This window comes from Alligator mississippiensis, chromosome 3 (genome assembly GCF_030867095.1).
Source record: "Alligator mississippiensis isolate rAllMis1 chromosome 3, rAllMis1, whole genome shotgun sequence".
In the NCBI taxonomy this organism is placed as follows: Eukaryota; Metazoa; Chordata; order Crocodylia; family Alligatoridae; genus Alligator; species Alligator mississippiensis.
In genome coordinates, this window is record NC_081826.1 from 284,114,207 (window position 1) to 284,126,551 (window position 12,345).

Consider the following 12,345-nt stretch of genomic DNA (forward strand, 5'->3'; position numbering starts at 1 on the left):
GTCCTAGCTCAAACAGAGGGGCATGAAACTCTCACAAAATGGGACTTGATGATAAGTCCAAGGCTTTTCTAGAATCTTTTGACCAGATAGCTGAGACAGCTAGCCCAATACCTTACTGGGGAAGCTCAGGCAGCTTGTTGGGCTCTGGGAGCTGAGGGCATATAAAACTATGACACCCTCAAGGCTGCTACTTTAGACTACATGAGACTCATGGAAGAAGCATACTGATGCTGGTTCTGGCAAGAGCCATTTAAATCATATCCCTGGCCTGAGCAGTTGCAGTGCCTCATATCCCTGGCCTGAGCAGCTGCAGTGCACCTGGTGGCTAAAACTGCAGTTGCAGTTGGCCAAAGTTGTGGAGTTGGTAACTTTGGCACAGTTTCAGCAGAAATTACCAGGGAGGCCTGGGCATGTATTTGCTGATCTTAAGCAGGCAGTCCACCTTGTGGAAGATATTCTGGAAGTTGAATCAGAGTGTGAGAAATACCTGGCCTGGCCAAAAGGGATGGGCCAAATGAGATATAAATTTAAAACAAGAAGGACCTACCATAATTCATGGGCTGTTAGGTGTAGACCATGCACCAAATCTGGGACTTTTGCTTTAATCCTTAAAGTGTCAATAGTGGGCTCAAACTTGGACCACTGAGTTAGGAAGTGAAGAGGTTCCTCTTCCCTACTTACTTCCAGGGAATAGTACCAGGCCAAGAGAAAGGGAAACCCTTGATCTGTTTTTCATGTGGACAGCCCAGCCACTGCCGCTGGGATTACCCATTTATGGACAGTAGTTATGTAAAATCTGGGATCTCAGAGGTCCAGACAGAGACCCCAGAGCAGAAAGTCTATACGATCCCATGAGAACAGGGGATATCCAGTACGTGTGAGCAAAGTGGGCAGCATTTGATTTGGATTTGGCCCAATTCGGGGGATCTGATTTGCTGATTTGGATCACTGTCCCAATTCAATTTGGCTGAAGCTGAATCTGAAGATTTGATTCCGATTCAGAGAATCGGCAATTTGGCTATAGACACAACTTTATATGTTTTTTCTACGTACCTCGAGGCACCAGGCGCAGCTTGTGAATGCTAAGATGGCAGTGTGGATGGAGTGTCCCACGGGAGTGCAGGGGGCGGACCCCCCCACGTGCTCAGCGGCGGACCCCCCCCCACCTCTTCCCAGCTCAGTGATCGGCCACGGGGGGACCCCAGGTTTCCCCCCCCCAGACGCAGGAGACACCAGTTGCCGAGCCAGGGCATGGGGGTTCCCCACGTGCTCTGCAGCGGACCCAGAAGTGGACTGGAAGTACTTCTGGTACATTTCTGGGTCCACCGCCAAGCACGCAGGGGGCCACCCCCTTCCCCATGATCCCATGGGACTCTCCATCTACTCCACCACCTCAGCATTCACAAGCTGTGCCTGGCATATAAAAACATATAAAGCCGTGTCTATGGCTGAATCGTCGAATCTCTCTGAATTGATTCAGAGGTTTCCGATTTGATTCAGAGAGATTAAAGGGTCTCCTGATTCGATTCAGAGATTCGGCCACCGATTTGGGCTGAATCTCCTCCAAATCAAATCAGCGACCAAAGCCTCACACAGCTCTAATATCTAGGCTCTGAGCCTCAGATTCAGGCTCTGGGAAGACCTTTGTTCGTAAGTGGTTCGTGGACTCCACCCAGCTATCAATCGTAGAGCATATCTCTGTAACCAGCATGTCTGGAGACACTTGTTTCAAACTAACCATGAAAGTGCAACTGTCGACTGGGGACCAGGTGGCCAAGCTGATTCTGAAAGCGGCCAGCCATCTTTCCCATCTGATAGTGGTGGAATGGGACTGAGGCCAACTGACTAAATTGTTGTGCCTGACAACAAAAACCAGGAAGGATCCAGATATGAAAGATCACTCCAAGGATTGAAACATGGTATCAACAAGAGGGTAAAATTCCTTCCTAGCCGTGGGGGAAAACCAAACACCCTCCATGCAACCTGGAGACACTCAGCACATCCTACCCTATTACTGGACATCCAGGACTCTCATTTCTGTATCTCCTACACAGAATTATGAAAAAAGATTAAAAGAACTGGGATAACTAAGCCAGTTGTGGACATCTGCTCAACTGTCTAGCTGCTGAGCATGATCCTTGCCAATATCCACCTGCTTTAGGCAGCAGAGCTCTTCTCATTATCTCCTAGCAATCCACTTGTTACTCTTTACAGACCAGTCCAGGCATAGATGCTCCTAGATCAGGGCTATTTAACTGGTGGCCCACGGGCTGCAAGAAGGCCCCAAAGGGTTAGCATGTGGCCTGTGGGCTCCCAACATGGCTGCCGCTGCTTTTCCATCATTGGGCCTGCCACAGTAGTTGGGTTCCTCAGGCTCCCCTGCCCTCCTCTGGCTTCTACTTCCTTCCCCTGCACCAGGAGAAGGGGCAGTGCAGTGGGAAGGGGCTGGGATGCCTGTGCTGCATGCACTGTCTATGAGAAAAGCAAGAGCCATGCTGCCCACACTGAAGGTGGATATGTGGCTGGGGAAGAGAGGAGGGGGAAAGTGCTGTATATATGGTGGGGGAAGTAAGGCTTACTGTATTGCAAGGAAGGAGCGGGGAGGAAGCAGGGCTGCCTGCGCAGCAGCAGAGGGAGGTGGAACGAGGAGCCTGGTGAGATCACCCACATGGCAAGTGGCCCTGGGCTTGGAGCTCCTGGAACTGCCGACTGTGGCCCCTGGCTGCCCAGAAGTTGGACAGCCCTGTCCTAGGTCATCCCTAAGTAATGCTTATCCAACCTCTTAACAGCCTTCAATGATGGATATTCCACAACTTCCCTAGGCAGTCTAGGCATTGCCTTGCTGTTCTAACACTGCAGATTTTCCCAATAGTCAGTTTAAACCTATTTCACTGCAATTTCAAGCCATTGGTCCACGTCCTACTCTCTGAAGCTAGAGAGAAAAGGCATATTTCTTCATCTTTATGGGAGCCCTTCAGATATTTGAAGACTGCTATTATGTCCCCTCAAACTGTTTTTCCACGAGCTGAACATGCCTTTTTCCTTCAACCTCTCCTTGTATGACTTGTCTTTCAAGTCATTTATCATTTTTATCACATGCCTCTGGGCCCTTTCTAAATTCTCTATGTCCTTTTTAAAATGCGGAGCCCAAAACTGCACACAATACTCTAGAGGAGCCCTAACTAGTGCTGAGTAAAGACACTATCACCTCCCTTGAATCTTGCACCTACTGCTTATATTGATGCAGCCTAAAACTGCATTCACTTTTTGTGCGACTACTTCACACAGGAGACTCATGTCAAGTCTGTGATCCAAAGGACTTCTGATTTTTCTCTGTAGTGCTGCCTTCTAGCCAGATGTCACTCATCTTAATGTTTATGGTTTTGATCATTCTTCCTGAGGTGCAGTACCTTGCAGTAGTCAGTACTGAACTTCATCCTGTTGGCTGTATAGCCCAGCTTTCCAATCTGTCAAGATCCTTCCGAATAGCGCTCTTGTCCTCCAGCGTATTCAAAATCCTTTCAAGTTTTGTGTCTGTAAATTTGCTCAAAAAGCTCATTCAAGCATCCAAATTGTTAATAAACGCATTGAACAGCACTGGGCCTAGGACAGACCCCTGCGGGACTCCACTCAAAACCTCCTTCCATTCTGACATGGATCCATTTATAATTACTCTTTGCTTGCAGCTATTGAGCCACTTGTCTATCCACCTTACAGTAGCATTACCTACCTCACATTTTTCTAATGTTTTTATGAGAAGGTCATGTGGGACATTGTCAAAAGCCATACTGAAGTCTAGATACACCACATCTACTTCATTCCCTTCATCCTCCCAATCTTTAACCTGATGCATAAACTTGGATGATGCTTTACCTTGTGGAGGAGGGAGGAGTAAGAAATGAATGCAAAAAAAATGAGGATTCAGATGCACCATGGTATTAAGAATGACATCAGACCTTGCCCAGGATCAGCATTTTCATTTGTAGTAGCACAGGGTGGCTGTCACAAACGCATGGACTGCTGTAACTAGGCTGTAACATATATTACGCAATTAACTGGTGAACTGCACAATACATTTAGACTGGCCAGATGTACAAAGTAATTATCATATGATAAAAATGACAATCCAGCTACAAAAAGAGCCAATCAGTACAAAGTTAGTGCTTGAAAGTGTGAAACAACTTTATAGCTGGTATCTATCCAGCTTTAATTTGATCAGGTAGCAGGGCCCTAGCATCCCATGTATGAGGACAGTTTCTTGGCTAGCTCAGCTCAATAAAAGCATTGCTCGTTTCAGTACAACCAAAAGCAGTGAGGGGGTCTATGAAGCTTTGTTCCACTTTGAATCCATGGTATGCTTAGGGTACTTGGTAGCTCAGAGTAAGGTTTTCACCTTTTCCTAATACCATCTCTCCTTTCCCTCCGGGACTGAGCTCGAGCCAGGCACTACACTGCTTTTTCAATAATTAGCTTTTTTTTTCCTACCCAAGTACTGGGGCATCTTGCAGAGGTTGCACTAGTGCAGAAGACAGCCATTACTATAAATTATTAATACATTTTTATATACAGTTGACAGTCATCTACAAATTTCTGGCATTGAATCTATTGTGGTATATTGTAATCTCTCATGCATGAGTGGCCTATTATAGATGCTGAAGATCGGTGAAAATACTGAGCCTGTCTTCCTTCACTAGAGAGAGATGCATATCAGTGTCCTCAGGAATCTGTCCAGAAGGTGCTACTGAACCTGGTACAGTGTTGCTGAATGTGCTTCTATTAGGTCTTACAAGTGGTATCATCAAATGGTACTGGCAACTGTAGGGAAGATTATTAATTTAGGAACTTTTCACATATTCAAAGTCCCTGAGCATTTGAAGGGCTGACTCTGGTTTGAAGCTGGACTGAGAAGGAAGGCTTCTGTACCCTGAAACTATACAGATGACATCAAGCTGGATAGAGTTGCAGACATTTTGGAAGACAGGATTAAGATTCAGAATCACCTTGATTAATTGGAAAAATGGTCCAAAATTAACTGAAAGAAATTAAATTAGGACAAATGAAAAGTCCCGCACTCAGGATGGAACAATCACTTGCACAAATACAGATTGGGAAATGACTGGTTAGGTCACAGGACTGCTGAAAGTTATAGTGGACGATAAGCTGAATACAAATTAACAATATTCCCTTGCTGGAAGACAGGCCAATAGCATACTGAATTTTATTAACAGCAGTATCTCTTGCAAGCCAAGGGAAAGCGATTCTTCTGCTCTATTGAGACCTCACCTGCAGTACTGTGTCCAATTTCAGGAACCACAATTCAAGAAAGACATGGGCAAATTAAAAAGGGTCCAGCAGAGAGCAACGTAAGTGATTAGTGGAAACATGAGTTACAGAGAAAGGTTGAATGAACTCGGATTATTAACCCTAGAGAAGAGAAGACCAGGGTGGAGAGCGGAGGTTAGAATTTAAACAACAGCCTTCAAATACCTGACTGGTGATTATAAAGAGGATGGAGAGAGAGTATTTTCTTTGGTTACAAGGGACAGGACACTAAATGCAACAGGAGAAATTAAATTGGATACTAGGAAGAACTTCAACTGTGAGGGAGGTCAAGCAATGGAACAGATTTCCTAGGGAGCTTATGGAAACTCCTTCCTTGAAAGTTTTTAAGAGTAGGTTAGAAAACACTTGACTGGAACATTTTAAACAGAAATGATCCTTTTTCTGAGCACAGGGTTGGATGTGATGACCTCCACAAATCTCCTAATGAAGTACATCCAGACCTCTCACTATATTTTCAATACCTTTAACAAGCTCTTTGGTTCCAACTCTTCCAGATATGACTGTGTGGCCTGCTGACCCTCAATTACAGCATCAATAAAGTATAGGGGAAGGGAGTATGTTATACTTGCCAGCCTTTGGATAGGGCCAGGAGGCCTTGCTCAAGAACAGTTGTGAAATACTGAAAATTAAAGGTCAGTGGACATGTCTACACGTGCCCCTATGGCACCTTTTGGAAGTACTAAATGATGGTTAAGTAACAGCCCATACTACACCATGCCAGCAGTGCATGGTTATTTTAAGCTGCTACATTGCCATAGCAACATGCTATACCAAAGGAGAGCACTGCTACAGTAACAGCAGCAGCATCATGGTTTTTGCCCATGGACGTTATGTCACCATAGCACGTTTCTACAGCGACATAGCATCATGTGTAGACTGCCCACTAAGTCAGAGAAGTAGGACTAGATTTCATGGTCTCCTAGCCATGCACCTCCAACCTAGCACTTTTTCTAAGAAGCCAAAAGTATTTTGCAGGAAAGAAAAACAAAGCAGAAACAAATGGATGCTTAAAAATCTAGATCATTTAGTCTAAAAGTAGAAATGCCTAATGCTTTCTCATTGAAAGTCTTTAAGTACAGTAAAAGCTGTGTTATCTGGCATCCCCCGGGAATGGGGGACGCTGGTTAATCAAATATTCCAGTTAATCAAATGTGCACCGTCTGGTGCACTCCCCGGCATCAGTGTGCCAGGGGACAGGGAGGGGAGCCCAGTGCAGGCTGCTTTTTCCCCACACAGGCTGCTTTGCCCTGGGCCACTGGCCAAAAAAGTGGCAAAGAAAAACTCAGCTCGTGGCAGCAAAACGGGAAGTCTCTCGGAAGCAGTACTTTCGGTTTTGCTTTTGCCGCATCGCATGGATGCTGGTTAAAAGAGTTTTCCAGGTAATAAAGTGCTGCTTAACACAGGTTTTACTGTACTTTTATTTGTTTTCAATGAGAGGTGGGAGTCTAACTTCATAGGTACTTTTGAAAGTGCCACCAAAAACTTAAATCTTATTCAGGTATATATTTCAGTATTCATTTTCTGGTTACCTCATCTTGATGTGTTAAGTAGCCCAAGGTTTAATACTTTTTTCCTTTTACTCTACTCTCCATACATGAAATTAGTAGCAAACAAAATGTATTGAAACAAAGAAACAAAAATTGTAAACAGGTAAAGTGTGATAAATATTCAGAGCCCAGGGCTTAAAGTACTTACAGGTATGCCTTGCCAAGGAATAATTTGATCCACCACTGGTTAAACCAAACCCTTCAGGAATCTGACTGGAACTGCGTGGTCTGGTCAGTAACTTTGGAGGTTCTATTTCAGCGCCAAATTCTGCTCCGATTACTCCTAGCAAGACAATAGCAGTAGCTTGCTTCCGTCTCTCTTCATATGATGTAGATATCTTTTTAATTTGTGGGAGGCTAGACAGACAACCTACAACAAAAAATAAGGAACATCAGGGATGACAGCTAAGGAAGCAAAGCCCACTCCAATTGAACTTTGTATATTTAGAAGGATTAAAAAACAGTTCTTTCCATCAACTGGATGATCTACAGCTAGGAACATGAAGAAGAATTAAAAATGGTCATACATATACTGAAAATCAAATGAGAAGAAAAAAAAAAAAGACACAATCATCTAACTTCAGAGGATCACTCCACAAGAAGATACAGAATCAGACAATTTTTAAGAGCTAGGTCCAGGCTGGAAGTCTAAGTAACTCTCCCTTAACTCTCCGTCTTGCTGCAGTTCGCTGTGCAACTTTCACAAACAAAGTAACCCCTCATGAGAAAAACTGTTCCATTTTCAGAGTTCCTGCAAGTTTGGTCATTGGAAAGAAAAGAAATGTACATAGAATTATAGTTATTAAATCATCATTTTCAGAAAGTGAATTCTGAACTGGATTCTTGTTTAAACAAGTGTTTTAGGAGAAATAAGTTTTTATCTTCACAGAAATTGTATGCAAATTTTAAACAGACACTTTTAAAACCATATATTTTTCATTGTAATGAATGAAAAACCCTTAAGTATTAGAATTTGTATAAGACAACTATCCCAGTTCAGATCAGGATGTTGTTGTGAAACTGTGTCAAACAAAGAAACAAAATTTTTTAAAATGCAACTATGATGGGGGTAGGGGGAAAAGAACAGTTTCTGCCTTTCCAGTAAGGAGGATACTATTGGCATCTTCATGCTACTAGCATCCTCTAATTATTAGTTTTAACAAACAGTATCAGTACACAGAATTATACAAAACAAATACAAACTTGTGTCGTGATGCAAATTACAGTATATTAACACGTAGATTAAAAAAAAAAATCAAGAGAAAGCCTCATTGCAATATAGATCTGTTAATTTATTAATCTAACACATCCCAAAATTACCTTTTCTGTTAATTCTAAGCACTGCAAATTACAAAGATTTGTGATTTGAGTAAAAAAAAGAACAAATCTAAAAAAACAAGGAGACTACAACATAAATTGTACCGCAGCCATATATTTGATCATGACTCAGTTTTACTGATAATAATTCATAGTCATGGGCAGATCCAGGATTTCCTAAAGGAGGATGCAGCATACCACCTCTAAGACTATGGGGAGATACGGAAGAGATGCAGACCTGGAGCCCCTAGACTGATGAAGGACACTAGGGAGCAGGCCCTTTCACTGCTGCTGCTGCCCCTGGCTGACCCGGACATGGGAGGGGGGAACCTCAGAGCTCGTTCTGCCATGCTCTATCTGGCAGCTGTGGAGAGCAGTTGTACGGAAAGCCAGGTTTAGCTGGGGACGGTGGCAGCGGCATGCTGGTTCCTCCTCCCTGTGCCTGCTCTTTCTCCCCTTCCACATCCCTCACTGGCTAGAGGAGGAACATGTATACCACCACTTCTGTCCCCATCTGAGCCCAGCTCCCTATATAGCTACTCCCTGCAGCCCAAAGCTGGGGCAAGGTGAGAGCAACTCTGAGCTTCTCACCATGCCTGTGTCAGCTGGGGACAGCAACAGCAGTAGCGTGGACATACAGAGGGAGCAGAGCAGGGAGAAGGTGTAAAATGAGGAAACCTGCCTGCTGCTGCCGTTCCCTGCTAAGCCTAGCACCCCATGCAGTCACTGCCCTCAGATGAGGCAGGATATGACCACCTCTGGATTACCCTGTGTCCAAGTCAGCCATGGAGAGAATTGGCAGCAGCAAGGAGCTTGCAACTGCAATGACACATCCCTTTGCTCAGGGCGCACTAGAAAATGCATGGCCATACAGTTTGCAAACATAATGAAGTCTTAATCCTTCCTATAATAGCCTGTTGTTAAATCTTTGTTAAAAAGTTGGAAGACACCCCTGGTATTTTGTGAGAAATATTGCTTTTTCAGAGTAACAAGGTATGAATTAGTTTCTAGTGAATTTCATATTATTGTGGTAATAGAAAAAGAAGCAGTACTTTAAAAAAAAGAAAACAAAACTAAACAATAAACCCCCCTTAAGTATTAGAATCTGTATAAGACAAATATTGCAGTTCAGATTGGGATACGGTTGTTGTGAAGCTATGTCAATCAGAGAAACAAAAAGTTTAAAAATGTAACTATGATGGGGGGGAGGGAGAAGGAGAAGAGCTACTGCCATTCCAGTAAGGAGGATGAAAACAGAGTATAAACAAAACTATCTTTAACCCTTTTAATAGTTAATAACTCACTAGACTCTTGATCGCTCACTCCACATATGCATATACGCATGTATATGTGTGTATTATATGCACGTGCGAACACATACAAATAGCGAGCATACTAAAATATAAACTATATACAATTACTGCTACACAACGCACAGGCAGTACCTGAGTTTTATTTGCTATAATGAATGTTCACTTTATATAGCATACTTGAAACAGGAAGCAAACCATGCTTCCCTCCCCCAATCCCAGCAAGAAGCATGCTCCATAACAATAGTTCAAAGGAAAGCTCTATTCTGCAGTTGCACTGATTGTTCTGTCAGCTGACCTCTGCAGAAGGGAATTGCTAACCGCTGCCGTGCTCCTTAGCTGACAAATGAATGATCGCAGCTCCATCTATTTTCACTATGGCTGCCTCTAGCCCAGGTGCTCAGACAGAGAGCCCGGTGTGACATCTTAGATCAAGATGAATTGGCACAAACTCCTGATCCAAGATTGTTTTATACCATTTAATTTAGTTTCTTCCCCTGCTTGGATGAGCACAGCTCTGGTTATGGATTTCTATTCTAATGTACTGAAGCAGGCACTGAAAGAAGCCAATGAAGCAGATGCTGGAGCAGGGGACTGCAGGGATACTGATCAATAGGCAAGGCATTGACCCCAGCCGCTCAGCCTCTGCAATGGCCACTGCTTAAAGAAAAGAAAGAAAGAAAGAAAAAACACATGTGCTGCTTCCAGTAGGAAATTAAACAACAGGGGCACTTGGTGAACTTCCCCCAGCTCCCGCCCCCCCCCCCCTTGTTGTTCTTCCTTTGTTTGATTACAGCAATATCAAGTTAACCCTTTCTTGTAACATGGAAGATACGTTTTAAAATATCCTTAAAATCACGCACCTAATCCAATAAACCTGTCAAATTTCTTCTATAAACAACAAGTTACGTACTAACAAGTGCCTATTTCAAAAACCAGTGTTCTGAAGGTAAAATTAACTATCCCACGCCCAGTTGTCGTCATATTTTAAAAACAATGCTATGATGCTTCTATCCCATAATTCATATATAGATTACTAAGACAATTCATTGCTTGACAATGGCATACATGACCTACGTATTAAGCATAAAGGAGTTTAAATCTCAGCAATTCTCACAACTTGGTGTCATCATTCTCAAGAGCATCTAGATCTCAGGACTGTGGCTCTATTTTAACAAAGCAACAACTGCTGTGACCAAAATATGTGGAGAAAAAAAATATTGAGCATCTTATTATCTTCTCTACGTAACAGAGTTAACTGTTATTCAACCTGCTTATCACTGTAGTACAGCATTTTTCTGTCCCTTCAAAAAGGAAGAGAGAAAGAAATCACTGAGTGAGCAATTGTTTTTGCCTTTACTTTCCTTGAATTATTAGTGGGAACATACAATTAATTGTAATGATTTCCTACAAATAAACTGACAGCCAAATGGGAGATTTTAAAATGAAATAATGTCTATAAAAGTAGTCCTTTCTACAGTTTCATTTGTCTCATGAAAATTTGGTATTTTCTCACAGCAACGTACCTCCATTTAATCATGCTAAAGGGTGACACAGAGATCCATTTTCTTGACAGGACGGTTGATCACCCTATCACAGTAAGAAAATTAATAACCTCAAATAGCCCTATGTGGAAAACAGAAGCTCCACTGGTAAAAGGAGAAAATGTTCTACATTTTAAGCTTTAAAGATAACAGACTTTGTGTTATGCACAAATGAAAATGACATATTTCTTAATTATTTACCTAAATTTAACAAAACACAAAACAAAACAAAAAAAGAACACAATCGAATTCAAAGTATAAAATCTTTTGAAACCTAAAACAAGATTCTATGATTCTATAATTCTATACTCATTTAGAGGAAATATTTATATGAATACCTTAATATGAGTAAACATTTTCCTAAACTATTTAAATAAAAAACAGAAAAAATATTCCAGAAGTTTAAACTGTTTAAAAGGCTGTGAGATATTGATTACTTCATTTAAAAAGCAGTCAGAGAGTGCAACCATGAGGTCAAGATAAATTTAACAGTTTGAAGCACTTTACTAAATAACTCTAAAGATCATGTTAATTGGCTTTGCACAGTTCTTGGGTAAAATTAATTTTATCCTAGCTTACAATAAAAGGATTAAAAGACATATTAAGTTCTTCAGGTTTAACTGGAATAGGAATCAATGGATTTGAATTAAGGCTAAAGGCGGTTTTATGAGAGATGGACTACTACCAGATACTTTATATCTGCTATTAGGCATATATTGATGGTACTCTGTTATTGTATTGGGTATTAAAACCTTGGAGAAGTAGATGCCAGGCCAATTTATTACTGTAAGAGTACACCACAAAAACATATATTGCTAACCTACTGGATGCTGATCACAGGGGGCTTGCTTCTTTTGGTGTGGATCTGCCATGTATATTTTCCAGCTGTGCTCCATCAAGTGATATAATTACAGAAAGAAGCTATATAACAATTCTGTGGACCATACAATGCTATATGGTAGATATATGCACGTGTGCGTACACGCGCACACCACCCCCCCCCTTGTTTTCTGACATACAGTATAGTTTGGTTCCCCCCAAAATCAGACCCTCAAAATTGGTGTGTTTGTTTTAAGTGGCGAACCTGTTTTTTTCACTTGAAAAGGAGCACTCTGGGATATGCTGTGAAAGCTATACAGATGCCAAGATGGCTCCTGCTTGTGTCTGCTCAGTGAACTGATGGGGAGGAGTCCTGTGTTAACCCTCTAACAGTCCTGGCTATTAGCTGGGCACTAAGCAGAAGTAGCTTGTGCCCTAAGCAGAAAGTGAGCTCGCCAAAATCTT

General features: G+C 42.2%; 1 protein-coding gene across 3 annotated transcripts in view; it reads right to left on the bottom strand.

Annotated features, from left to right (window-relative positions):
* Positions 1 to 12,345, bottom strand: part of WDR7 (WD repeat domain 7) — a 320,960-nt gene that overhangs the window by 143,424 nt on the left and 165,191 nt on the right. For all 3 annotated transcript variants that reach the window (XM_019496018.2, XM_006272610.4, XM_019496017.2), the window contains exon 20: positions 7,039 to 7,260. In XM_019496018.2, coding sequence (XP_019351563.1) covers positions 7,039 to 7,260 — 222 coding nt within the window. The remainder of the gene's footprint in view (positions 1 to 7,038; positions 7,261 to 12,345) is intronic.